The 24,679-nt window shown below is 44.3% G+C and overlaps 1 protein-coding gene across 7 annotated transcripts in view; it reads right to left on the reverse strand.

Annotated features, from left to right (window-relative positions):
• TACC2 (transforming acidic coiled-coil containing protein 2) overlaps positions 1–24,679 on the reverse strand; it is a 343,330-nt gene that overhangs the window by 102,878 nt on the left and 215,773 nt on the right. For 6 of the 7 annotated variants that reach the window (XM_069239186.1, XM_069239188.1, XM_069239185.1 and 3 more), the window contains exons 8-10: positions 21,927–23,268; positions 14,095–14,155; positions 13,002–13,209 (exon numbers count right to left, since the gene is read on the reverse strand). In XM_069239186.1, the coding sequence (XP_069095287.1) occupies positions 13,002–13,209; positions 14,095–14,155; positions 21,927–23,268 (1,611 nt within the window). The remainder of the gene's footprint in view (positions 1–13,001; positions 13,210–14,094; positions 14,156–21,926; positions 23,269–24,679) is intronic. The other variant, XM_069239189.1, reaches the window with a different exon arrangement.

A 24,679-nucleotide genomic window follows, 5' to 3' on the forward strand; every position in this document is an offset into this window, starting at 1 on the left:
TCCACACACTTCCACACCCACTCTCACACTCAGAAACACACTATCACACCACTTCTGGCATCCAGACACACCCTCTCACAGCCACTCTCACAGCCAGACACACTCTTACACTCACTCTCACACCCTGACACCCTCTCACACCAACTCTTATAGCCAGACACACACTCACAACCACTTCCAAATCCAGACACACACTCTTACACCCACTCTCACACCCAGATAGACACTCTTACAACCACTGTCGCACCCACAGACACTCTCACACCCACTGTGACACCCAGACACATCCTCTCACACCCAGACACCTATCACATTCAATGTCACACCCAGACACACTCTCTCAGTACCACTTTGACACTCACACACATTCTCACATCCAGATACACCATCTCACACCCACTGTTACACCTAGACACTCTCACACACAAACACTCACACCCACAGACACCCTCACACCCACTCTCACAGCCTCTTACATTCACATCCAGATACTCTCACACTCACTTTCACACTAAGAGACACTCTCACACACAGTCTCACACCCAGATAGACTCTCACAGCCATTCTCATGGTCGAGACTGAAACCCTTACACCCACTCTCACACCCAGAGATATTCTCTCATACCCACTGTCACATCCAAATAGACACTCTCATGCTCACCGTCACACCCACAGACACTCTCTCACACTCACAGGCAGAGAAACACTGTCACATGCACTCTCACACTCAGAGGTACATTCTTACAGCCACTCATACTCCGGGCCACATATTCTTACAGCTACTCTCATATCAAGTCACACTCTCAAACAGATAGTTCTAGTTTCTTATGAGGCTGTGACCTGAGAGGCCGAGCTGTGGGTGCCATTTTGTTGTAATGGGAAAGGGTCCCAGAGCAAAAAATGTGGGCAGTAATATATTTGAAGGGGTTAGGGAAGGAGTTACCTGACCACAGGGTTTATATAAATGTGCTACTTCAGGAGTAAATGGGTAGAGGGAAGTTATAGTTAGGAAATAGAATTTAAAAATACCCTTGGAAATTCTCATTAAAAGACCAAAGGTTACAGGGACATTAGTTACTCGCACAAAATCAGAGAAACTCAGCAGTTCTAGTTAGTTATTTCAAGTAACTATAACTATTACTGAAGAACCATTAAACTAAGGTATTTGCCTGCACCACTCTTTTTCTGTGCTATTTTTGCTGTTCAATTATACGTGCTTTTATTTTACATTTTATCCGACCCGATGCTCGTGTCCAGTGGCATCCAGTAGGTTTACTTAGATTTTAGCATTTGTTTTCAATTGCCTCACCTGCTGTGATCCTCTCTTAAAGTTGTTTGGCTTGATCAGTGCTCTTTTGGCCTCCCGCACCCCTGTTGCATAGTACCCACTTTCCGTTTCATATCGATTCATGAAGTCACAATCTATTTCATCCCCTACAATAGGACTTTTGGTAAAATTATACTGCCTACTGATAATAATTTAAATTGATATTATCATATATATTGTACTAAACTCTCCAAGACTTTTCTTACTTTATGTACTTAAGTTTTAAACATATTTCTATTCAAGGTCTTATATAGTTTATATATTCAAGGTAAAATACCTCCTCCTGTGTAAACTAGTGGCCCTAAGATGGTAACCAAACTATAATTTTCAACATAATGATTACCGTATTATAATATTACTCTATTTTATTTTATCAGTAGACTAACCAAATTGATCCATGTTGGGTTCAAATATCGGTAAAGTACCATCTATCAGGAACTCCTATATTACTATAAAGTTGGGACAAGAGTTTTCTAAGTTTTCTAACACCTATGTCCATCAAATTAAGTTCAATGGACAATTCTTTCTAAACAATGGTGTGGATGTCCTTCACTGCACTAACATTTAAGAATCATACTGTTACATATCCGATATTCTTGTTCTCATCTGCCTTTCCTACTCTTTCTATTACATACATATTTTTAAAAATATATATTTTTTTTATATACTATTAGTTTTTATCAGTGTGTTTGTTACCTGCATGTGGTATTTGTTTGGTAATGATTCACTGTATTTATGTAAATTTTGATAGGATGATTCATATACATATATGTGTATATATATGCATACAGTTCCTCCAATGCTATGTAGAAGGATGCCCGGACAACAAATTGAGGTAATACCAGTTGCTTCCTCCCATACAACGCATCTCAGCCATAGCCTTGGACGTGAGCAAGGCTACGGCTGAAACGCGTTGTATGGGAGGAAGCAACTGGTATTAAAGTAATTTTTGACCTCAATTTGTTGTCCGGGCATCCTTCTACATAGCATTGGAGGAACTGCATGCATATTCGTGGAGAGCTGGATCCACACCCAGACCGCCACTGACAAAGCAGCCTCGGGTGTCTGGCATTTGTGTGATATATATATATATATATATACACATATATATATATGGAAAAACTTACTTACCCAGTAGACATCTGTTCTGGGCATGTAGTGCTGCAGATTCACATGCTTTGCATAAGTCCGCCATCTAATGTTGGGCTCGGAGTGTTACAAGTTGTTTTTCTTCGAAGAAGGTTTTCGAGTCACAAGATCGAGTCACTCCTCCTCTCAGTGATAGCGTGCATGAGCATCAAGTCCTTTGATTGTTTTCACGCAGGAGGGTGAAGTAGAGAGAGTAGAAATGTATATGAACACATATATAGACACACACATTATTATATATATCCCAGTGAACATCTGTTCGTGGCATGAGACGCTGCAGATTCACATGCTGTGCACATCCCGACATCTAGTGTTGGGCTCGGAGTGTTACAAGTTGTTTTTCTTCGAAGAAGTCTTTTCGAGTCACGAGATCAAGGGACTCCTCCCCTTTCGGCTCCATTGCGCATGGGTGTCGACTCCATCTTAGATTGTTTTCCCCGCATAGGGTGAGGTAGGAGTTGTGTATATAGTAATAGTGCCCATGCAATAGAGTAAGTATGTATGTACATAATGTGACTAAAAGTGATATATTTACAGATTTACAAATGTACAAGTTTTAATTTTTGTCAACTTCGAACGGCTACAGGCTCCCGGGGAGGTGGGAGGGCGCATGTGAATCTGCAGCGTCTCATGTCACGAACAGATGTACACTGGGTAAGTGACATTTTCCGTTCAATGGCATGTGTAGCTGCAGATACACATGCTGTGCATAGACTAGTAAGCAGTTATCTCCCCAAAAGCGGTGGCTTAGCCTGTAGGGGTTGAAGTTGTTTGAAATAATGTTCTTAATACTGCTTGTCCTACTGTGGCTTGTTGTGTGGTTAACACATCCACGCAGTAATGCTTGGTAAATGTATGAGGCGTAGACCATGTGGCTGCCTTACAGATTTCAGTCATTGGTATGTTTCCTAGAAAAGCCATGGTGGCACCTTTCTTTCTAGTGGAGTGTGCCTTTGGTGTAATAGGCAGTTCTCTCTTTGCTTTTACATAACAGGTTTGAATACATTTAACTATCCATCTGGCAATGCCTTGTTTGGATATTGGATTCCCTGTATGAGGTTTTTGGAAAGCAATAAACAATTGTTTTGCTTTGCGAATTTGTTTGGTTCTATCTATATAGTACATTAGTGCCCTTTTGATGTCTAATGTATGTAATACTCTCTCAGCTACAGAATCTGGTTCTGGAAAGAACACTGGAAGTTCCACTGTTTGATTTAAGTGGAATGGTGAAATGACTTTAGGTAAGAATTTAGGATTTGTGCGTAGAACTACTTTATGTTTGTGTATTTGTATAAAGGGTTCTTGTATGGTAAATGCTTGTATTTCACTTACTCTTCTGAGAGATGTGATAGCTATTAGAACGGCTACTTTCCATGTTAAGTACTGTATCTCACATGAGTGCATGGGTTCAAATGGTGGACCCATGAGTCGTGTTAATACGATGTTGAGGTTCCACGAAGGAACTGGTGGTGTTCTTGGTGGGATAATCCTTTTCAGACCCTCCATAAATACTTTTATGACTGGGATTCTGAATAATGAAGTTGAATGCGTAATTTGCAGATAAGCCGAAATTGCTGTTAGATGTATTTTAATGGAAGAGAAAGCTAACTTGGATTTTTGTAAGTGTAGTAGGTAGCTTACGATGTTTTTTGCAGATGCGTGTAATGGTTGGATTTGCTTATTATGGCAGTAATAAACAAACCGTTTCCATTTATTTGCGTAGCAATGTCTTGTAGTAGGTTTTCTAGCCTGTTTTGATGACCTCCATACATTCTTGTGTAAGGTCCAGGTGTCCGAATTCTAAGACTTCAGGAGCCAGATCACTAGATTGAGCGATGCTGGACTCGGGTGTCTGATCTGCTGTTTGTGTTGAGTTAAAAGATCTGGTCTGTTTGGTAGTTTGATATGAGCCACTACTGACAGGTCTAGTAATGTTGTGTACCAAGGTTGTCGTGCCCAAGTTGGTGCTATTAGTATAAGTTTGAGTTTGTTTTGACTCAACTTGTTTACAAGATATGGAAGGAGTGGGAGAGGGGGAAAAGCGTAAGCAAATATCCCTGACCAACTCATCCATAACGCATTGCCTTTGGAGTGAGGCTGTGGGTACCTGGATGTGATGTTTTGGCATTTTGCATTTTCTTTTGTTGCGAATAGGTCTATTTGCGGGGTTCCCCACTTTTGGAAGTAAGTTTGCAGTATCTGTGGATGAATTTCCCATTCGTGGATCTGTTGGTGATCCCGAGAGAGATTGTCGGCTAACTGGTTTTGAATTCCTGGTATGAATTGCGCTATTAGGTAAATGTGGTTGTGAATCGCCCAATGCCATATTTTTTGAGCTAAGAGACACAATTGTGTCGAGTGTGTCCCTCCCTGTTTGTTCAGATAATACATTGTTGTCATGTTGTCTGTTTTGACAAGAATGTGTTTGTGGGTTATTAGTGGTTGAAATGCTCTCAACGCTCGAAATACTGCTGGTAGTTCTAAGTGATTTATATGAAGTTGTTTCTGTTGAGTGTCCCATTGTCCCTGGATGCTGTGTTGGTTGAGGTGTGCTCCCCATCCTACCATGGAAGCATCTGTTGTGATCACGTATTGAGGCACTGGGTCTTGGAAAGGCCGCCCTTGGTTTAAATTTATAGTATTCCACCATTGAAGCGAGGTGTATGTTTGGTGGTCTATCAACACTAGATCTTGAAGTTGACCCTGTGCTTGTGACCATTGTGATGCTAGGCACTGTTGTAAGGTCCGCATGTGTAATCTTGCGTTTGGGACAATGGCTATGCATGAGGACATCATGCCTAGTAGTTTCATCACTAATTTTACCTGGAACCTTTGGTTTGGGTGCATGGCCTGTATTACGTTTTGGAATGCCTGTACCCTTTGTGGACTTGGAGTGACAATCCCTTTTTTTGTGTTGATTGTTGCTCCTAAGTACTGTTGTATTTGACACGGCTGTAGGTGTGATTTTTGGTAGTTGAGTGAGAACCCTAGCTTGTGAAGGGTTTCTATAACGTATTTTGTGTGTTGAGAACACCGTTCTTGCGTATTGGTTTTGATTAACCAATCGTCCAGATACGGGAACACATGTATTTTCTGTCTTCTGATATGGGCTGCCACTACGGCAAGGCATTTTGTAAAAACTCTTGGCGCTGTTGTTATTCCGAATGGCAACACTTTGAACTGGTAATGTACCCCTTGGATTACAAACCTTAAGTATTTTCTGTGGGAAGGATGTATGGGTATATGGAAATACGCATCCTTGAGGTCTAATGTTGTCATGTAGTCTTGTTGTTTGAGCAAGGGGATCACGTCTTGCAGTGTCACCATGTGAAAGTGATCTGATTTGAGATTTAAGGTTCTGAGATCTAAGATGGGTCTTAGAGTTTTGTCTTTTTTGGGTATGAGGAAGTACAGGGAGTAAACACCCGTTCCTTTCTGATGATTTGGTACTAGTTCTATTGCATCTTTTTGCAACAACGCTTGGACCTCCAGCTGTAATAGATCCATGTGTTGTTTGGACATGTTGTGTGTTTTCGGTGGCACATTTGGAGGGAATTGTAGGAATTCTATGCAATAACCATGTTGGATAATGGCTCCAACCCAGGTGTCTGTTGTTATTTCCTCCCAGTTTTGATAAAAATCTGTTAGTCTCCCCCCCCACTGGTGTTATGTGTTGGGGATTTGTGACACTGAAGTCACTGTTTATTTTGCGGGGTCTTGGGACTTTGGAACTTTCCTCTAGTTTTAGGGAACTGTCCCCCTCTGTATTGTCCCGAAAACTTCCCCTCTGATACTGGCTCTGGTATGTGGGCCTTGTTTGTGAGGTTGAGGGTTCTGTGCTCTGTCCCCGAAACCCCCCTCTAAACGGTGTTTTTCGAAATGTGCTTCTGCCCTGTGGGGAGTAGAGTGCGCCCATGGCCTTGGCCGTATCTGTGTCCTTTTTAAGTTTCTCGATAGCAGTGTCCACTTCCGGCCCAAACAACTGCTGTCCGTTAAAAGGCATATTCAGCACAGCCTGTTGAATTTCTGGCTTGAATCCTGAGGTGCGTAGCCATGCGTGTCTCCGTATGGTGACCGCTGTATTTACAGTTCTTGCCGCTGTGTCTGCTGAATCCATTGCCGACCGTATCTGGTTATTAGAGATACTCTGGCCTTCTTCCACCACTTGTTGCGCACGCTTTTGGAACTCTTTGGGTAGATGTTCCATGAAGTGTTGCATTTCGTCCCAATGAGCTCTATCATATCTGGCTAGCAAGGCCTGTGAATTGGCAATGCGCCATTGGTCGGCTGCTTGTGCCGCAACCCTTTTCCCCGCTGCATCGAACTTGCGACTTTCCTTGTCGGGTGGTGGTGCATCTCCCGAGGTGTGTGAGTTCGCCCTTTTGCGAGCTGCACCTACCACCACTGAGTCCGGTGTTAATTGCTGCGTGATGTACACAGGGTCTGTTGGTGGTGGTTTGTACTTTTTCTCCACCCTTGGAGTGATGGCCCTGCCTTTCACAGGCTCTTGAAATACTTGTTTTGAGTGTTTCAACATTCCCGATAACTTAGGAAGACTCTGGTACTGACTATGTGTGGACGACAGAGTATTAAACAAAAAGTAATCTTCAATTGGTTCTGCGTGCAGGGTGACATTGTGAAATGCGGCTGCTCTGGACACCACCTGTGTGTACGCAGTACTGTCCTCAGGTGGTGATGGCCTCGCTGGGTAGCAGTAAGGACTGTTATCTGATACAGGCGCATCATAAAGATCCCATGCGTCAGGATCATCTTGGCTCATCCCTGTATGCGTTGGGGACTGCATCATTGGTGGAGTGGCCATTGGTGATGGTTGTGGTGAGTGATGTGGTGATGGTGGCGGAGTTACTTGCTTTGCCACCTTTGCTTGTGGCTGTTTGTCTTTCTCTTGGAAAGCAAGTTTCCTTTTCATTCGGATTGTTGGGAGAGTTCTGATTTTCCCTGTTTCTTTTTTAATGTGGAGCCTTCTCTGTGTGTAATCTGGCTCACCTGCTTCTAGCTCCTGTCCGAATTTGTGTCCTTGCATTTGTGAGGACAGGCCCTGCTCCTCTGTGTAGGAACTTGGTTTCAGCTCCGAAGCCGGATGTTTCGGTATCGAAACTTTTTCAACCGTTTTTTTTTTTTTTTTTCGGCTCCGAAGACACTTTTTTGGCTTTCGGTGTTCCGATCTCTTGGTGCCGATCCTTTTCGGTGCCGGTTTCTCGATGTCGAGATTGCTCTGACCCGGTGTCTCGGTGTCGAGTCTGTTCTGTGCCGGTATCTCGACCGGAGTCGGATGACTTCGACACCTGCGTGCCGTTTTTCGGTGCCGATGGCCGGTCACCTAATTTTCGGGTTAAGCCATGGCCTGTCGGCGGTGGCGTCCCCTGGGCTTTAATGTATTGTCCGTGAGTTTTGCCCAGGGGTGTTTTACTCACGGTTTTCGGCGTCTGTTCGGTTTCGGCCTTGTCCGAGTCCAAATCCGGGATGGAGAATGTTTTTTCTTCCTACAGGTCTTGGTGTCCTGCCGGCGCTGACGCCATTTGAAGTCTTCTTGCTCTCCGGTCTCTTAGCGTTTTCCTCGACCGAAACGCTCGACAGGCCTCGCAGGTATCCTCTTTGTGTTCGGGAGACAAACAAAAATTACAAACCAGATGCTGATCTGTGTAAGGATACTTGTTGTGGCATTCGGGGCAGAAGCGGAATGGGGTCCGTTCCATTAGCCTTGAGGACGCACGCGGTCGGGCCGACCAGGCCCCGCCGGGGAATAGAAGCCCTGGAGGGCTATCGGAGTTCTTCTTGATTCGGTGTCGATCTGTGTTAACTAACCCGATACCGAACGTCAACAATACCGTCAAATTTTTCCGAGATTTAACTAACTTTCCAAACCGAAACACGGAGCGAAGAGGAACACGTCCGAACCCGATGGCGGAAAGAAAACAATCTAAGATGGAGTCGACGCCCATGCGCAATGGAGCCGAAAGGGGAGGAGTCCCTCGATATCGTGACTCGAAAAGACTTCTTCGAAAAAAAACAACTTGTAACACTCCGAGCCCAACACTAGATGGCGCGATGTGCACAGCATGTGTATCTGCAGCTACACATGCCATCGAACATATATATATATATATATATATATATATGAATGGAAAATGTAATTTACCCAGTGTACATCTGTTCGTGGCATGTTCCGGTGCAGATTCACATGCTGTGCATAAGTGGTCCACCATCAGTGTTGGGCTCGGAGTGTTACAAGTTGTTTTTCTTTGAAGAAGTGTTTTTGAGTCACGGGATCGAGTGACTCCTCCTCTTCGGTTCCATTGTGCATGGGCATCGACTCCATTGTTAGACTGTTTTCCCGCAGAGGGTAAAGAAAGGAGTGATAGAGCACATAGGTCCAAAGTAAGAGATGTTCATGCTAATGTAAATGTATATACATATGTACAAATGTTTGTAACTTAAACGACTACAGGCTTCCGGGGAGGAGGGAGGGTGCATGTGAATCTGCAGCGGAACATGCCATGAACAGATTTACACTGGCTAAGTGACATTTTCCGTTCGATGGCATGTGTAGCTGCAAATACACATGCTGTGCATAGACTACAAAGCAGTTTTCCTCCCATAAATTAGTGGTGGTTAGCCTGAAGGAGTTGAAGTTGTTTGAAGTAATGTTCTTAGAACAGGTTGACCTACTGTGGCTTGTTGTCATGATAATACTTCTACACAGTAGTGTTTAGTGAATGTATCTGGTGTTGACCATGCAGCTGCTTTACATATTTCAGCCATTGGCATAGTCCCTAAAAAAAGCCATTGTTGCACTTTTTTCCTAGTAGAATATGCTTTAGGAGTAACTAAAAGCTGTGTTTTTGCTTTGATATAGCATGTTTGGATGCATCTTACAATCCATTGAGCTAAACCTTGTTTTGATATGGGATTGCCTGTATGAGGTTTCTGGAAAGCGACAAATAGTTGTTTAGTCTTTCTAAACGGTTTAGTTCTATCTATATAGTACATTAAAGCTCTTTTCTTGTCTAATGTATGTAGAGCTCTTTCTGCCACAGAATCCGGCTGTGGGAAGAAGACTGGCAGTTCCACTGTTTGATTTATATGAAATGGTGATCCAACTTTTGGGAGAAATTTTGGGTTTGTTCTTAGTACAACTTTATGCTTGTGTACTTGGAAGAAAGGTTCTTCAAGAGTAAAGGCTTGGATTTCACTTACTCTTCTAAAAGAAATAATTGCCACTAGGAAGGCAACTTTCCATGTTAGAAATTGAATTTGGCACGAGTGCATAGGCTCAAATGGTGGTCCCATAAGCCAAGTAAGCACTATATTGAGATTCCAAGAAGGAACTGGTTGTGTTCTGGATGGAATGATGCATTTTAAACCTTCTTTGAAAGCTTTAATGACAGGAACTCTAAATAAAGAGCTATGTTGTATATTTTGTAAATATGCTGAAATTGCAGTAAGATGAATTTTTATTGAAGAGAATGCCAAGTTTGATTTTTGTAAATTAAGTAAATAACATACAATATCTTGTGTTGATGCTGTAAGAGGGTGTATATTTTTGCACTGACAGTAATATACAAACCTTTTCCATTTGTTTGTATAGCATTGTCTAGTAGTGGGTTTTCTTGCTTGCTTAATAACTTCCATACATACATTCTGATGGGAGGTGTAAATATTCAAACTCTATGACCTCAGGAGCCAAATTGCTAGATTGAGTGTCTTGGGATTTGGATGCCTGATTTGGCCTCTGTTTTGTGTCACCAGATCTGGTCTGGATGGGAGTTTGGAGTGTGGTACTACTGAAAGATCTAATAATGATGTGTACCACGGTTGAAGTGCCCATGTTGGTGCTATGAGTATCATTGCGAGTGAAGTTTGATGCAACTTGATGACTAGAAATAGAAGGAGTGGGAGAGGGGGAAAAGCATATGCAAATATCCCTGACCAATTGATCCATAGAGCATTCTCCTTGCATAGGGGATGTGGGTGTCTAGATGCAAAGTTATGGCATTTTGGGGGTCATTCCGACCCCGGCGGTCATTGACCGCCGGGGCCGGGGTCGGCGGGAGCACCGCCAACAGGCTGGCGGTGCCCCGCAGGGCATTCTGACCGTGGCGGTTTGGCCGCGGTCAGAACAGGAAAACCGGCGGTCTCCCGCTGCCCTGAGGAATCCCCCATGGCGGCGCAGCTTGCTGCGCCGCCATGGGGGATTCCGACCCCCTCACCGCCATCCTGTTCCTGGCGGTTCCGACCGCTAGGAACAGGATGGCGGTGAGGGGTGTCGTGGGGCCCCTGGGGGCCCCTGCAGTGCCCATGCCAATGGCATGGGTACTGCAGGGGCCCCCGTAAGCGGGCCCCACTTTGAATTTCAGTGTCTGCATAGCAGACACTGAAATTCGCGACGGGTAATGCACCCGTCGCACCCTTCCCACTCCGCCGGCTCCATTCGGAGCCGGCTTACTCGTGGGAAGGGGTTTCCCGCTGGGCTGGCGGGCGGCCTTCTCGCGGTCACCCGCCAGCCCAGCGGGAAACACAGAATGGCCGCCGCGGTCTTTAGACCGCGGTGCGGTCATTCGGCGGTTCCCGCCAGGCGGGCGGCTCCCGCCGCCCGCCGGGGTCTGAATGACCCCCTTTGTGTTTTCGCTTGTTGCGAACAGGTCTATGTTTGGAGTCCCCACTTTTGAAAGTATTCGTGAAGTACTTGAGGATGATGTTCCCATTCGTGAGTTTGTTGGTGATTTCTGCTGAGAACATCTGCCAACTGATTGCCTATTCCTGGAATGTATTGAGCCAATAGATGAATTTGATTGTGAATTGCCCATTTCCAAATTTTCTGGGCTAGAAGGGACAGTTGGGATGAATGTGTCCCTCCTTGTTTGTTGAGATAATACATGGTTGTCATGTTGTCTGTTTTGATAAGAACATTCTTCTGTGTGAGAAGAGGTTGAAAAGCTTTGAGTGCTAGAAAGATAGCTAATAACTCCAAGTGGTTTATGTGTAGCTGTTTGTGTTTGACATCCCATTGCCCTTGAATGTTGTGATTGTTTAGGAGAGCTCCCCAAACAATCAGTGAAGCATCTGTTGTAATTATGATCTGAGGCACAGGGTCTTGAAATGGCCGCCCTTTGGTTGGAATTCCACCACTGAAGTGACATGTATGTTTGGCTGTCTATCAACACTAAGGGCCTGATTCTAACTTTGGAGGACGGTGTTAAACCGTCCCAAAAGTGGCAGATATACCACCTACCGTATTACGAGTCCATTATATCCTATGGAACTCGTTATACGGTAGGTGGTATATCCGCCACTTTTGGGACGGTTTAACACCGTCCTCCAAAGTTAGAATCAGGCCCTAGATCTTGGAGTTGACCGTGTTCCTGTGACCATTGTTGTGCAAGGCACTGTTGTAAGAGCTGCATGTTTAGTCTTGCGTGTGGTACGATTGCAATACATGATGCCATCATTCCTAAAATCTTCATGACAAATCTGACAGTATATTGTTGATTTGTTTGTATTTGTTTGATTATATTTTGGAAATCTCGTATCCTTTGTGTATTTGGATCTGCTAGAGCTTGCTGAGTGTTTAGTATTGCGCCAAATACTGTTGTATTTGTGCTGGTTGAAGGTGTGATTTTTGGTAGTTTATTGAGAAGCCTAGTGTGTGTTAGGTTTATATTACATAATGCGTATGATTTTGGCATTGTGTATGACTGCTTGATTTTATTAGCCAATCGTCTAGATATGGAAAGACATGTATATGTTGTCTTCTTAGGTAGGTTGCCACTCCTGCCAAGCACTTTGTGAATACTCTTGGTGCTGTTGTTATTCCAAAGGGCAACACTTTGAATTGGTAGTGTTTTCCCTGAATGACAAATCTGAGATATCTGTCTGAGAGTACCATCTTTCTTTGGTATTAGGAAGTACAGAGAATACACTCCCGACCCTTGTTGTGATATAGGTACCATCTCTATGGCACCTTTGAGTAGAAGCGTACCTCCTGTTTTAATACGTTAAGATGTTCCAGAGAATTTTTTGCGAGCAAGGGGGAATGTTTGGTGGAGAAGAGATAAGTTCTAGGTTTAGAAAACGTTTATAGAAAATAAGAGAGAAGTTCAGATAGTACCGAACCGAGATCTACCGGAGAGAGAGGAAACGTGTCCGAACCCGACGGCGAAAAACAATCTAGCAAACGACTCGATGCCCATGCACACTATCACCGAAAGGAGGAGTCACTCGATCTCGTGACTCCAAAACCTTCTTAGAAGAAAAACAACTTGTAACTCTCCGAGCCCAACACTAGATCGCAGACTTATGCAAAGCATGTGTATCTGCAGCTACATATGCCATCAAACATATATATATATATATATATATATATATATATATATAAATATATAATATAATATATATATAATAATATATATATAGGGTTCAAGACAGACTTATAAAGGCAAATTGGTTTCTCGTGCATGAAGCTTCCCTTTTCTTCTCAAGTCCCATCCTCTTTCCCATTACTTACCATCCACAGGGGAGATGAAGTTGTTCTCATTGACAAAAGCACTCAAGTCAGAGGGTTCAGGGTAGCCATGTTTATCAGAGTCCAGATCCACAGTCAAGCAGGTCCACTTTTGATTGGTGATGGATGACGCCAGCTTCTCCTCATCCGTAGCATGGTCATCTGATGGAATGATGGGTGGTGTCTCTGGAGTGAGAATTGGGGTTGACTCCTGCATCAGAGAAAGGAGAAGGCAGTGCTATAGAAGTTAGCTGGAAGACCATTGGTTTTCAGCATGGACTAGATGTTTTACTTTTTACATTGGCCCTGCCCCTTCTCGTTACCCATGATTATCAGTCCTAGAATTCTTTTGGACCCTAGGAAGGAAATCCTTGCAGTGTAAAAGACACTTGTCTAGAGATCATTTCAGCTACTCTCCTTTCAGTTGGACTTTCTCTGTGAGGTACTGTTGTGGGAATACTCTTCTAGAGACCATTCTAGTACCAAGATCAAATTAGACTGACCTGAACTTTTAGCTGTCCATCAAGAGACCACTTCCACCTATCACTAATGTACTCTAGCCCACCAAGAGCCAGCATAGCTCTTGTGGATCCCCCACCAGTTTGACACAAACTTGCACCTGACCCTCTAATCTAGCCACCACACCAGGGTAGACCACCTCTTGAGGATCCCACACAGTCTGACATCAACCTGCATCTGCCCCCTCCGGATTCAACCCCAGCCCATAAGGATCCTACACCAGCTGTCTAGGATCTAATGTTACGTTCAGGAGTTGGCCCGAAGTACACAGAGTTGTATCATCCCTGTAGAAGCCACAGCCTGACATGTAGCTGGACCTGACAGTCTAGAGTCCACATTAGCCCACTAGGATTCAACACCAGTGCATAACCACACTACACAAGAAGCCCACACCAACCTGCACATGCCTGACCCAGCCCCAAAGAACATAGAAGATCACACTCAGTGACAAGAAGCCTATCTCACCACAAGGAATTGACATTGGCCAGACAGACATGTGACTGATTTTTACTGATCCCTACCAGCATTTCACTGGCTTCTGTGGTCAAATGCATATTCACACTGACATTAGATTTACCTGTGATGGTGAATCAGAGAGTGTTGACCTCTTTGGAGACTTCTTCACCCTAAATGTATCACTAAAAAGAAAAAAGGAACAGAATTAGTGAATTGCCTGCATGACAATCACTACTTCACTCACATGACAGTCAGTGCTGTGCATGCAATAACAGTCAGGGTCGTCTAATGGGTGGATTCCTGAGTTTCTTACTGTAGATAGATGAAATATCTTAATCATTCTGTGATAAAGGTGCCTTCCATGACCCCAAAACTGTCTGGGTTTTGTGTGCTCTGGTGCCCTCATCATTTTCTGGCCCTCCCTTGCCTCATCTGTTTGATTCACATTCCACAAGCAGAAATCACCAGCTTAGGTCTAACCACACTTGGGCCAGTGCTGCTCTTGGAACGGATCTTTATTCATAGCCCACGTGTGCCTGCTGTGAATACTTGACTATGGGGAACTTCCTACATGTCTGCTCCTTCAAAATTGATGTGCTCAGAATAAAAGCCATGCCCAGTTCTATATACTGCATATATTCTGTCTGATGTGATATACTTATAAAGAACTATGTAACTCCTTCCACCGCTATTCTCAGATCACAGAGACCTCAAAAAATACATTGTAAAGATGATCCGGAATGAGACCTATTTCCATAATTCAGTAGTGTTTCCTTGGCAGGCAGAAGTATAGATTTCAACCATGTATGTGATAGGTAAACTTTTTACATCCTACCCCATGTTACCCCAAAAGCCAAATACATTTTAGAAGTTCTCCCACAGGTAAGACACATGTGTAACACACAGACACAAAGCACTACAAAAACAACAGTAGGAAGCATCAGGATGGAGGAGGTGACAAGATAGAGAAGTATATAAAGCAGAGAAGAAGCAATTAGTGGAGATGTTTTGGTATGATTATGGGATTTTTAGGGATTGTAGGCAAGGCTGGAAGAATTTTCAATATATAGTTGTGTATGTGCAATGAGACAGAGTTATACAATACAGTACTAGAGGCAGGTTGTGGTGTGTTGATTTGGTTTTAAGGATGTGATGGGATTGTAGCTAGGACTGAAGTTAGATTGAGGGTTTGTTGGCAACTGCAGCAGAGTTTATTGTGTGATGAGGAATGAGCATGCTCAGACAGTGTGATAGAATGGAGTTTATTTCTAGAGATTGGAGATATTGATATTGGTTGGGTGCAGTGATGGAGATGGGACGCTTAAGAGAATGTGATGCAAGCTAATGTTGGTTGGAGGGTTAAATGCAGACCTGGTCAGTTGGAGTGACTTTTAAAGTTATGGTTTGGGTAGAGAGAAGTCTGTTTATTTAGGCTGGCCGGAAAGTAAAATGAAGACTGTATATGTTCATAAATTCAACAGGGATTCATGATAGTGGAGTATGCAATTGAGACTAAGGGTACTGTGTGGTTGCGATTGACTAGCAGGAGTATTAATAATTCAGGTCTGTCAACAGTTGTGATGGGGTGGAAGTCAATCAATTTGTGTAATGAGGATGTTGGTAGCAGGGAGTGATGGAATGGAGTTGATGGAATGTTGATCAGAGAGCGCCCTGGGAATGGACGGAGTTTGGCTGCTGCATTGATAGACTGTAATGTTATGGGGTTTCAGTCAGCTGAAGGGTATGGTTAAGTCTTAATGTGCAGGGTATGAAGGATGCTACTTTGTAGGAAGGTGCAATGAGGATGAGAACAGGACAAACTGTGATGAAGTTGAGGTTGTATGGGTTGTACAATGAGTATTGAAAGCAGTGGCCATCTATTACTCTGTCAATCTGATTCTCTTCTACTAGGCATCATGCAGTCAGGTTCTCTCAGAAATCAGAATTCTCCATGAACTGTAATTAAAACCAAAGCTTAAGTGTTGTCTGGCTGGCAGTGTTTCTGCTCAATCCTGAAAACTAGTACATCCCTTGCTCAGCCTGTACTTCTACCCATAAACCTCACTCTGTTCTACAAGTGTGAATATTTGTAAAGTATGCTTTATATAATCTGGAGACATCCTCATTTCTTCTTTGATTAATTCTGTACTTCTTGCCTGGATTTGATTTACCACTCATGATTTCCTATTCTTTCCAGTCCACAATTTGTTGTCAGTTCGGCACCATTGAGCTAAAGGGTTAACTTTGTCCAGTACATTATATCTCAGGGTCTTTAGTACATTCACATTTTATTGTATTATTATTTTGTTTTACACATAGGATCAATGTTGTGTCACCCCAGCTGGGAACGGTCTGTCTAAATTTCAATGTTTGAGACACTCATAGCACTAGCTAAAATGAGTTGCTCAAGAAGGTGCTTTAATACCACCTCTATATTCACTGAACCAGCAAGCTAACTTTCTGAAGGAGGGCTTGCAGTGAGGGTGTGCCACTAAAGCTTTTTAAATGTATGAGGCTAAATGACTAATTTTGCAGCACAATTTCACAGGCAGTTCTGAATCAAAATTTGTTCCACTACTAAATGATCTGGCACAGCAACCAGGGACATTATCTCTCAACCTCTGAAAATGATATGTGTGTCTATAAAGTAAACCAATGAGCTTGATGGGATTAGGATCAGCCAGCCCTGAAAAAGCTCACTATTCTTTGGCCTAACTGGAATTTCCAGAATGGCCAATTCAAGCCACTTGAGAAAAAGACAGAATTGAATGGAAATGCTTGAGCTAATGATTCTTACCCAGTGGGAATTCGTTGGTTTATCGTTCCACTGTATGAATACTACCTTTTCTTTGCCATTGCAGTAGCAGAGCAGCCAACTGAAAACCAGACTTGGCACTACCTTAGAGAAGCAGCAAAGACAAGCTATTTTGCCTAGGAGCACATGCAGCCACAGACATGTTTCGACCTTATCCATCAGGTGCAGCTTTAGTCCCTGGGCACAGCCTGTCTGGGACACATTCCTCAGCATACTGTCACTTGCAAAGACTCACTGAGACAACAAACTAGTGAGTGAAGTATTCTAAGATGGTGGTTGAATCGCTGTATGTGCTAGGGATTTGCCCAGACTTGGGTCCAGAAGCCATTGTACCTTGAAACTTACAAACTGAGATTAAGACAACAAAGGAATGGATGTGTTTACGCACGTCCATTTACAACACAGATACACAGATACACAGCAGGCGCTATAATGGTCCCTTTCCAAGGGTACGCAGTTGTAACAAACAACAGCTTGGCTCAACACTGTGGTTTTTCTGAAGGTCTATAGCAAACCTGGGTCATTCCAGTACAAGTCAATTATTAATTCTATGAATCTCTGTCAATGTGTGCTTCTTGGTTCTACTCGGTCCACACATACTTAGCTTGGTTTTAGCTTTTCCTCAACTCCTACTCTTACTATTTCAGTCCAACATGGAGTCTCTATACCTTGTTTAACCAAGTACTAAGCAGTATCTCCTATACCAAGTTTGTACCTCGCCCCCCTCTCACAGCTGCTTTGAATAGATGTGGATTAAAGGTAAATAAAGGACGAGATGAGATAGGTGGGAGGATTACCATGAAGGTTCACATGGGTAGCAGGGAATGAGGAGTATGGCAAGAGCAACACTATGAAGATCAGTAGATTAAATGTACTTACAAAAGGGAACAGACAGACATCACATCTTCTACCATCCTAAGACAAAGGAGACAAAGAAAAGAGAGACAGACCAGGAACTGGCACATGCTCTGAATGGATAAGAAAGGTATTAATAGGGAGGGAAAATGTGATCTGGTGGTAACACCCAAGTGGTCTCTAAGGTATAATCAGCATAAGCACAGGACACTAGAGAAGCAAGGTCAGGCATCACCAGGAAGGCAGGTGAGTGGTGTCTGTTCTGTGTGGCAATAAGGAAACAGTCTGTAAAGTGGCATACTGCTCATTATGTTAACTTGCAGAAAGTCCAATTGATGCCCTTTATTGAGTTGTTTGTGTATGGCAGTGTCTTTGCAGTAGTGTTAATGAGTCTTTACTCATAATCTGACTGCTTTGTGCTTAGAGATTCACAACAAAGCAGTTTCCTGTTACGATGTTATGTGTCTTGGACTAACACACTTAAGTCTGCATTGTTTGGCCTCTCGCTGCCATTTTGTCCACTGTTCACCATAAGTTAGCTGCTAATGTTCTGTTTTACTTAGAAACCTTGCACAGTTGTGGCTTCTGCTATGAAGCCCAGTCAGTTTATTAGTGTGCACTCCCAAGGACTAAGGAGGGCAAGAAAAGTCCTAGGATCTTGACTTATTGGTAATGATGAGTAGTCTCTGCTGACAAACCCCACATGTGGGCTCTTGTGGATGCAGGTGACACCAGGAGCGAACTAGACTTAAACAACATGCCTAATATCTGTGATGGAATTATTATGCTACGAGAGGAAGGAACTTATGTCTTTGCTTTGGGACAGGGATCTGGGCTCACAGAACTACTTTCAGAAAGGTTTATACACCGAATGGGATTGGATCTGGTGTGCCACTGTGCTCCACAGCAATGTTATTTGATTCAGTCTAGCTTTAGAGGGCAAGTTTAGTCTAATGTGCTTTCACAGTCTGCCTCATTCCACCCTTAAAAGACCTCTCTTGGTCAGATATGAAACATCTCCCAAAGTCCATCCTTCAATAAAGATAACCAGGATCAAAAGATTCTGCTCCAAGGCAACTGCCTGCACCTGGATGCTTCTGTAGCTCGGTCATTCAGTCCTTTCTCTATCCTTTCAGCTGCCACTGCATTTTGCAAAGTTATGTAAATCCAGGAGCTCTGTAGGAATATTTATTCAGGTGCTACTTCCTGGATTTAGCAACACGTGGACCGTATCCCTACCATGCCTGGGCCATTTTGCTGGCAAACTCTGTGATACTGCTTATTTGCACCCTGCCATCTATAGTGACCATCTTTAGTGAACTAGACACCTCAACAGCTGTCATAGGCCTCCCAAAGGTACAGTACAAGAGATAACCTGGACAGTGGCATGGACGTTGGGCATATATATGCAAACATCAGAGGTGATGCAGCCCCTTCACAAGGTGTGCTTATTATCTGTGGTCAGTACATGCATGAACCCTGGAGGCGAGTCCTGCTGTTGCGGGCTTAGTGAGTGGACTGCCGTGCTAGACAGCCAGTCCCACGAAATAACCAGCATGAGTACTTCTCTGACTTCTAACCACATCCACTGTTGCAGGAGCCTGGATCCTAGGCCCACTCCCAACCATTACACTTCAGGAACTAACTTGTGGCTGGTTTGGACCAGAACCTACTGTTCACCAGCATCACTGCAGGTGTGTGGTGGCACTTGAGTTCTGTGCTCCATTGTGACAAAGAATCATCCTGTCAGCATCGCATGACTGTAGGGATAGGTTTGTGTAAGTCTACAAACATGCCTCAAACATAAAATGCTCATCTTTCAAATTTAAGTGTTCCAGAATAGGCCTCTATGGCGCAGTTCTCTGCTTCGAAGTCAGAAAAATATTCATGCTGGCTGCCTTGTAAACAGGATGCCAGCAGTCAGTTGCCCAGATGTCTCCGTATACACAGCCAAACTTTTTCTGTGTGAGCATTTTCAGATTTTTGTGCTGGAGATGATGAGAGTTGTAAAACTTGGGAGCATCATCGTCCATGTACGCATGTTGTGTAAGTCTACCCTCTGTAACCTCTTTCTAGCTAACCTAAGGGTAAAACAAATAGCATTCTGTCTCCAAAACAAAATACAGAGAAAAGATGTCTCAAAAATGAAACACTCTAGTATCCATTCATTTTAATGCCAGGCTGTTTAGAGATAATACATTCCCCTTATAGTATGGCAAATTGGTTCTTCCGTTTTTTGTAATATTGTTTTCTTCCCTACACATGTGCTGTTGAACCTAACTGCAAAAAGATTTAAATGGCGGCAAAGACGTGACTATATGTGGACTTCATGTTGACATAAGGAGTCATTCGAAATAGGTCAATATTTTATGCACATAAATCAGAGAAATACAATTTATGATTCGAGTCGAGGCAATTGATGGGAGAACTATGCACCGCATGTGGCTCTAAAATAAGGTTGACATTGCAAACTGAGATAGCGCCCCAAGGGGCATGGCAGAGATGTGCGCTATGAAGGAGACGGATTCAGCAGTAGTACCATAGCAATGACCGTGAGAACGTCAAAAAGAGACCCAAATACATTGAAACACAACTCTGAGCCAGGGTGGGGTTCAATGTCAACTTTTTATCTATGAGCCTTGTAAGAGGTGGCGCTAATAATGTGTTGGTCAGTACGACTAAAAAATGTACAGTGTGTGACCGAAGGGAAGATGTGATTTGCCCACCACACAATGTACGTTTCCCACACACCAGACCATTAATAAATATAGCAGCGGTATTCGTGGAAGGAACACTTTCACAGCTTAGTACCATGTCCTATACCAGGCCGGACGTAACCTGTACAGTGTCTGTCAGACCCAGTTCGGCAGGGGATTAAGGGTTAGGGGGTCATAAGAAAAACAGGGGCTAATGGACCCCAACCTTGGTAGTTGAGATCATTTGCTACTTGGGTCATGGGGTCTGTCCTACTATTGCTCTGCAAACTGACACAAGTACAACCCTGTCCACAGTTGGCTTTCAGGGTAGTGAGGGTGAGCAGTTGCCGGCTTCTCGTGGAAGTAGTGTGGGAAGCAAGTACTCAGAACTGAACAACCTAACAACAGAGACAATAATATAATTTTCAGCCCAATGCTCACCATTGAAAAACAGGAAAGTAGTTTTCATCTCACAGCAAAACTCAATACTTCTCAATTCAATCAGTCCAGTAGAGAGGGCTGTAGTAATTTGGACTAACTTCTCTCCTCTCCCTGGTAACCAATTCATTACCTTTCCTCTGAGGTTGAGTATCTCGCTATTACTACCTCTTGTGCTTGGAACCTGGCTTAGGTGCATTTTGCTCAGTGTTCCTATGAATTCCAACAGGCAACTCAATTCAAAGTCTTAGAATGACCTTTTGTATCACACAATCTAAAGAGATTATTGTCTTCTTACCGGTCACGTATAAGGCTTCCCCATTCTCAAGTGCAGGTAGGACCCGTGGTCAGAATCATACATACACAGAGTTTTAGTACCACACAACTATCACAGGCTCACTGTCCACCCCCTCGCCATATATAAGGAATTTTAGTGCGAGGGAAATTTGCACGAAAGGGGTCAGTTGGCCACACTCTCTTCAACAGATAAAAAGGTCTGGTCAATCTATTAATCACAGAACATGTTAAGCAGCCACCACTTCATGTGAGAAGCCAGAACAGGGACAGTGGTCCACCATGCACACTAAGAGCACCACTCCAAGTCACATAACAGGGAGAGTTTGTCTGGGGGAGGTGTAGGTCTCGCGCACGTGCTAGATTAGTGTGACACAAGAGCCAAAGGGGAGGATACCAAATCCGCAACATAAAATCCTGGCTACTCAGGCAGGGGAAACACACCAGTATACCAGGGGAAATTTCCATCCCAACAGATCTGAAGGCACTTTGCTGCCACACTGGCATCTAATAACCAAAACGTGTCAGCGATAATTCAGTTAATTCATTGAAGACCAGATTCCCTGGTACTTAAAAATTGGTTTAGTCTGTCCACAGACTTTCCTCCATTTTTGTGATCTTTTCAAACTCTGTCATTTTCTAGCAAATCACCTTAGTAATGTTTTAATATCAATCTCAACAGAACTAGGAAAAAACAGATGAAGAAGGAAACATTTGTCAATGAACTATGGCCACAGTGCTCTTCCTAACCCCTTGACCTCCTTGGTTAAACTAACCAACCTCAAACTTATAATTGTGTAGCATTATTCACCCCTTGCACTTCTCCCTTGTTGCATTCCTAGTACAGTTACTTACGTTTTCAGAGGTGTCTTTTTCTTCTTAGCTGGCTTATTCAGGGATTCTCCATCGCCCCCAGAACCGTTGTTTGTATTGGCTGGGATCTCAAAGGCGGCTGGCGCCCTGGCAGGTGAGCTTGAAAGCTCGGTGGATTCCTTTATGGGGCTCCCCATGGCCTCCGGGCTGTCCGCCCTCATCTCATAGGCAGCCGGGGCCACAGCCTTTGATGGCTCCTGCATTTTCCCACTAGAGGAGAAAGGGTTAAAATTAGGGTCATCCCACTTGTCAAAGTCAAAAGTGTAGGACCCCTTGGCAATGGGTACATCGTCCAGGTCTTGGGGAGGCTTGACTGGTGAGCTCTCTGGCTTGTCTGCCACTTTTTTTGCTTTCGGTTTCCTCAGGGGCATTCTGGCCCCAGGTTTCTTCCCCAGTTTTTTGGGAGGGGGCCGGGCGGGCTGCCCTTCACCACCCTCCTGATCCTCTGAATAATCGAACTCCAGCCTGATGGATTGAGCACGGACAACAGGGACCTCCTCCCCTCCAGTGTCTGGAGGTGTCACTTCCAAGGCCTCAGGCTCTGGAACAGGTGACCAGGACTTCCTGACACCTGGTGGGGAATTCTGCACCTTGCCTATGTTGGTACTTGTGGGCTCGACAGCTGCAAAGAGACTTGGGTCAAGGGGAGAAGAAGTGAGAGACCGCACGTTGAGCTCCTTTTCGGTCTCAGGGATAAGAGTGGATGTGTTACCTTTGGAGGTGTGGTCTGTCCCTGGTACAAGAGTGCTCACAGTGGGCTCCTCGGTGTCCGGGCTGGAGTTAACCGGCTCTGCTTCCTGGTTGAAGGGGGAAGCAGCTTCCTGCTCTCCAGCTGCCGGCCCTCCCTCTTGCTGCTCTTTCACTGCAGTTTCAGCCGATTTTTTAACTCCTGGCTTTTTCTTCAATGAAGGTGGGCGTGGCTTCTTGACACGCTTTAGGGTGCTGGAGGCACTGGCCGTACCTAAAATGTCTCCAGCCTCGCCAGTGCCCAAGCAGGAGGAGGATCCGTCAAAGTCACTTGCCTGCAGGCTCAGGGAGCGGGCAAGGGTGGATCTAGGAGGTGGGACAGAGTCGGTGGATTTCCGGCGCGCCCGCAACTTTGGTTCTCGTTGGGAAGACCCAGCTTCTGTGGGAGAGCTAGAAAATGGATCAACAGTTTCGGCGCTGACAAAGTCCAGGTTGTAGGTACCACTGCTGGCTATGGGCTTGTCCTCATCGAAAGTGGAGGAAAAGGAGCGAGAAGGGGGTCGAAAGGGGCTCTCGTCCACGGAGTCAGCGTGGGACACATCTGTGTATGAGATAGTATCGGAGGTGGAGCCCAAACCTGCATGGAGAGAGGCAAAGAAGTCAATTAAAGGGTGCAACATCAAGTTCACACAGACAACTAGCACACGTGTTTAGGGATGTTGAATGAAACACAACATTTCTCTGCAAAGTGTCTATAACAGACTGTCACACATCACCCACATTAAAAATAAATTAATGGCAAACGGTATTTAAAACTATCTGTTCAAGAAATATTCAAGGTCATTAGGGCAAGACTCTGAAGAACAAGCTGGCTCTGTCAGGGGGCTCCGTGTAAGGCTGCGACCCTGGGCCAGAGCTCACTTTGCCCATGCTTTAAAACACCTGTCAGTGGGTGAAATGTTCTGGTAGCCTTATAGCCTTTCTGCCTCCGGCTGTGCTGATTATTAAAAGCCTATAACTCACGTAGAGGGCTTTGATGCCTGGAATAGCCATTGGCTATGAATTATAATGCTATATTGAACATCAGTGTGATTGAGAGCAGTCTGGAATAGTGACCTTTGGTGTGAAGGTATGCGCGCCCTATTGAGAAGGCTATAAGGCAAGAAGGGATGAGATCAGTGGGAACTATCTAGAAGAGGGCGAGCCACGGGGAGTAAAACTTTCAGATGAGGGGACATTTGAGACCGTCTCAGCAGGCGTCGGTGACAACACCCGTGTGATCCAACGCCTCCAGGATCTCTGGGTTGTAGAAATGTTACCACCAAACATAAACTGCCAGGGCGGTACGACTAACACTCAAAGCCTGCCCTAGTGCTGATGCGTTGTAGCAGTCCAGATCCATTGAATTGATCTGTTTCTGTGTTGATTAACTAAATCTACAAACTATTTTTAGTAACTTAAGGGCATTCAATTCCTCCTGAGTTCATTCTCTTAGTGAAGGTTCGTATTTTCTAATGCCTAAAAGACAGGAGGGCCGATAGTACTAGACGTTCGTCCAAGTCCCGTGAGGACTCTGTATCACGAAGCCTGAGAGTGAAGATCCCAATCTGAGTCACATGAGGGCGCCACTGCACCAGAAATGTACCAGAAGCTTCACTGCCAGAAACTGAAGGGCTTAAACATTACATACTGTGGCTGGAGACCTACATCACAGCAATACCAGCTGTCAGCACTATCAACTCACACAATAAAGCACCGCCCACAGCAACCCCGAGCCCAGTACGATCTATCCTATAACGACTAGCTCACAGATACTTCAACACAGCATCACCAGCCGCACAATACGGTAACCTCATTGCACTACAACCCCACAGCAGCACTACTTAGCAAGCATTGGCAAAGCCAATAAGTCTCACCTATGCAAGAGCAATTTGCTCTGCCAATGTGTTTTAGCAATGTTGTACACCAGCGTGGCTGCTGTTCATAATGGCTAAAAGTTAGTGGCGTAGAGTGGAATAGCGAAGAGTGGAGTATTACAGAGTGGAATG

The sequence above is a fragment of the Pleurodeles waltl genome, chromosome 6, assembly GCF_031143425.1.
Source record: "Pleurodeles waltl isolate 20211129_DDA chromosome 6, aPleWal1.hap1.20221129, whole genome shotgun sequence".
NCBI classification, from domain to species: Eukaryota; Metazoa; Chordata; class Amphibia; order Caudata; family Salamandridae; genus Pleurodeles; species Pleurodeles waltl.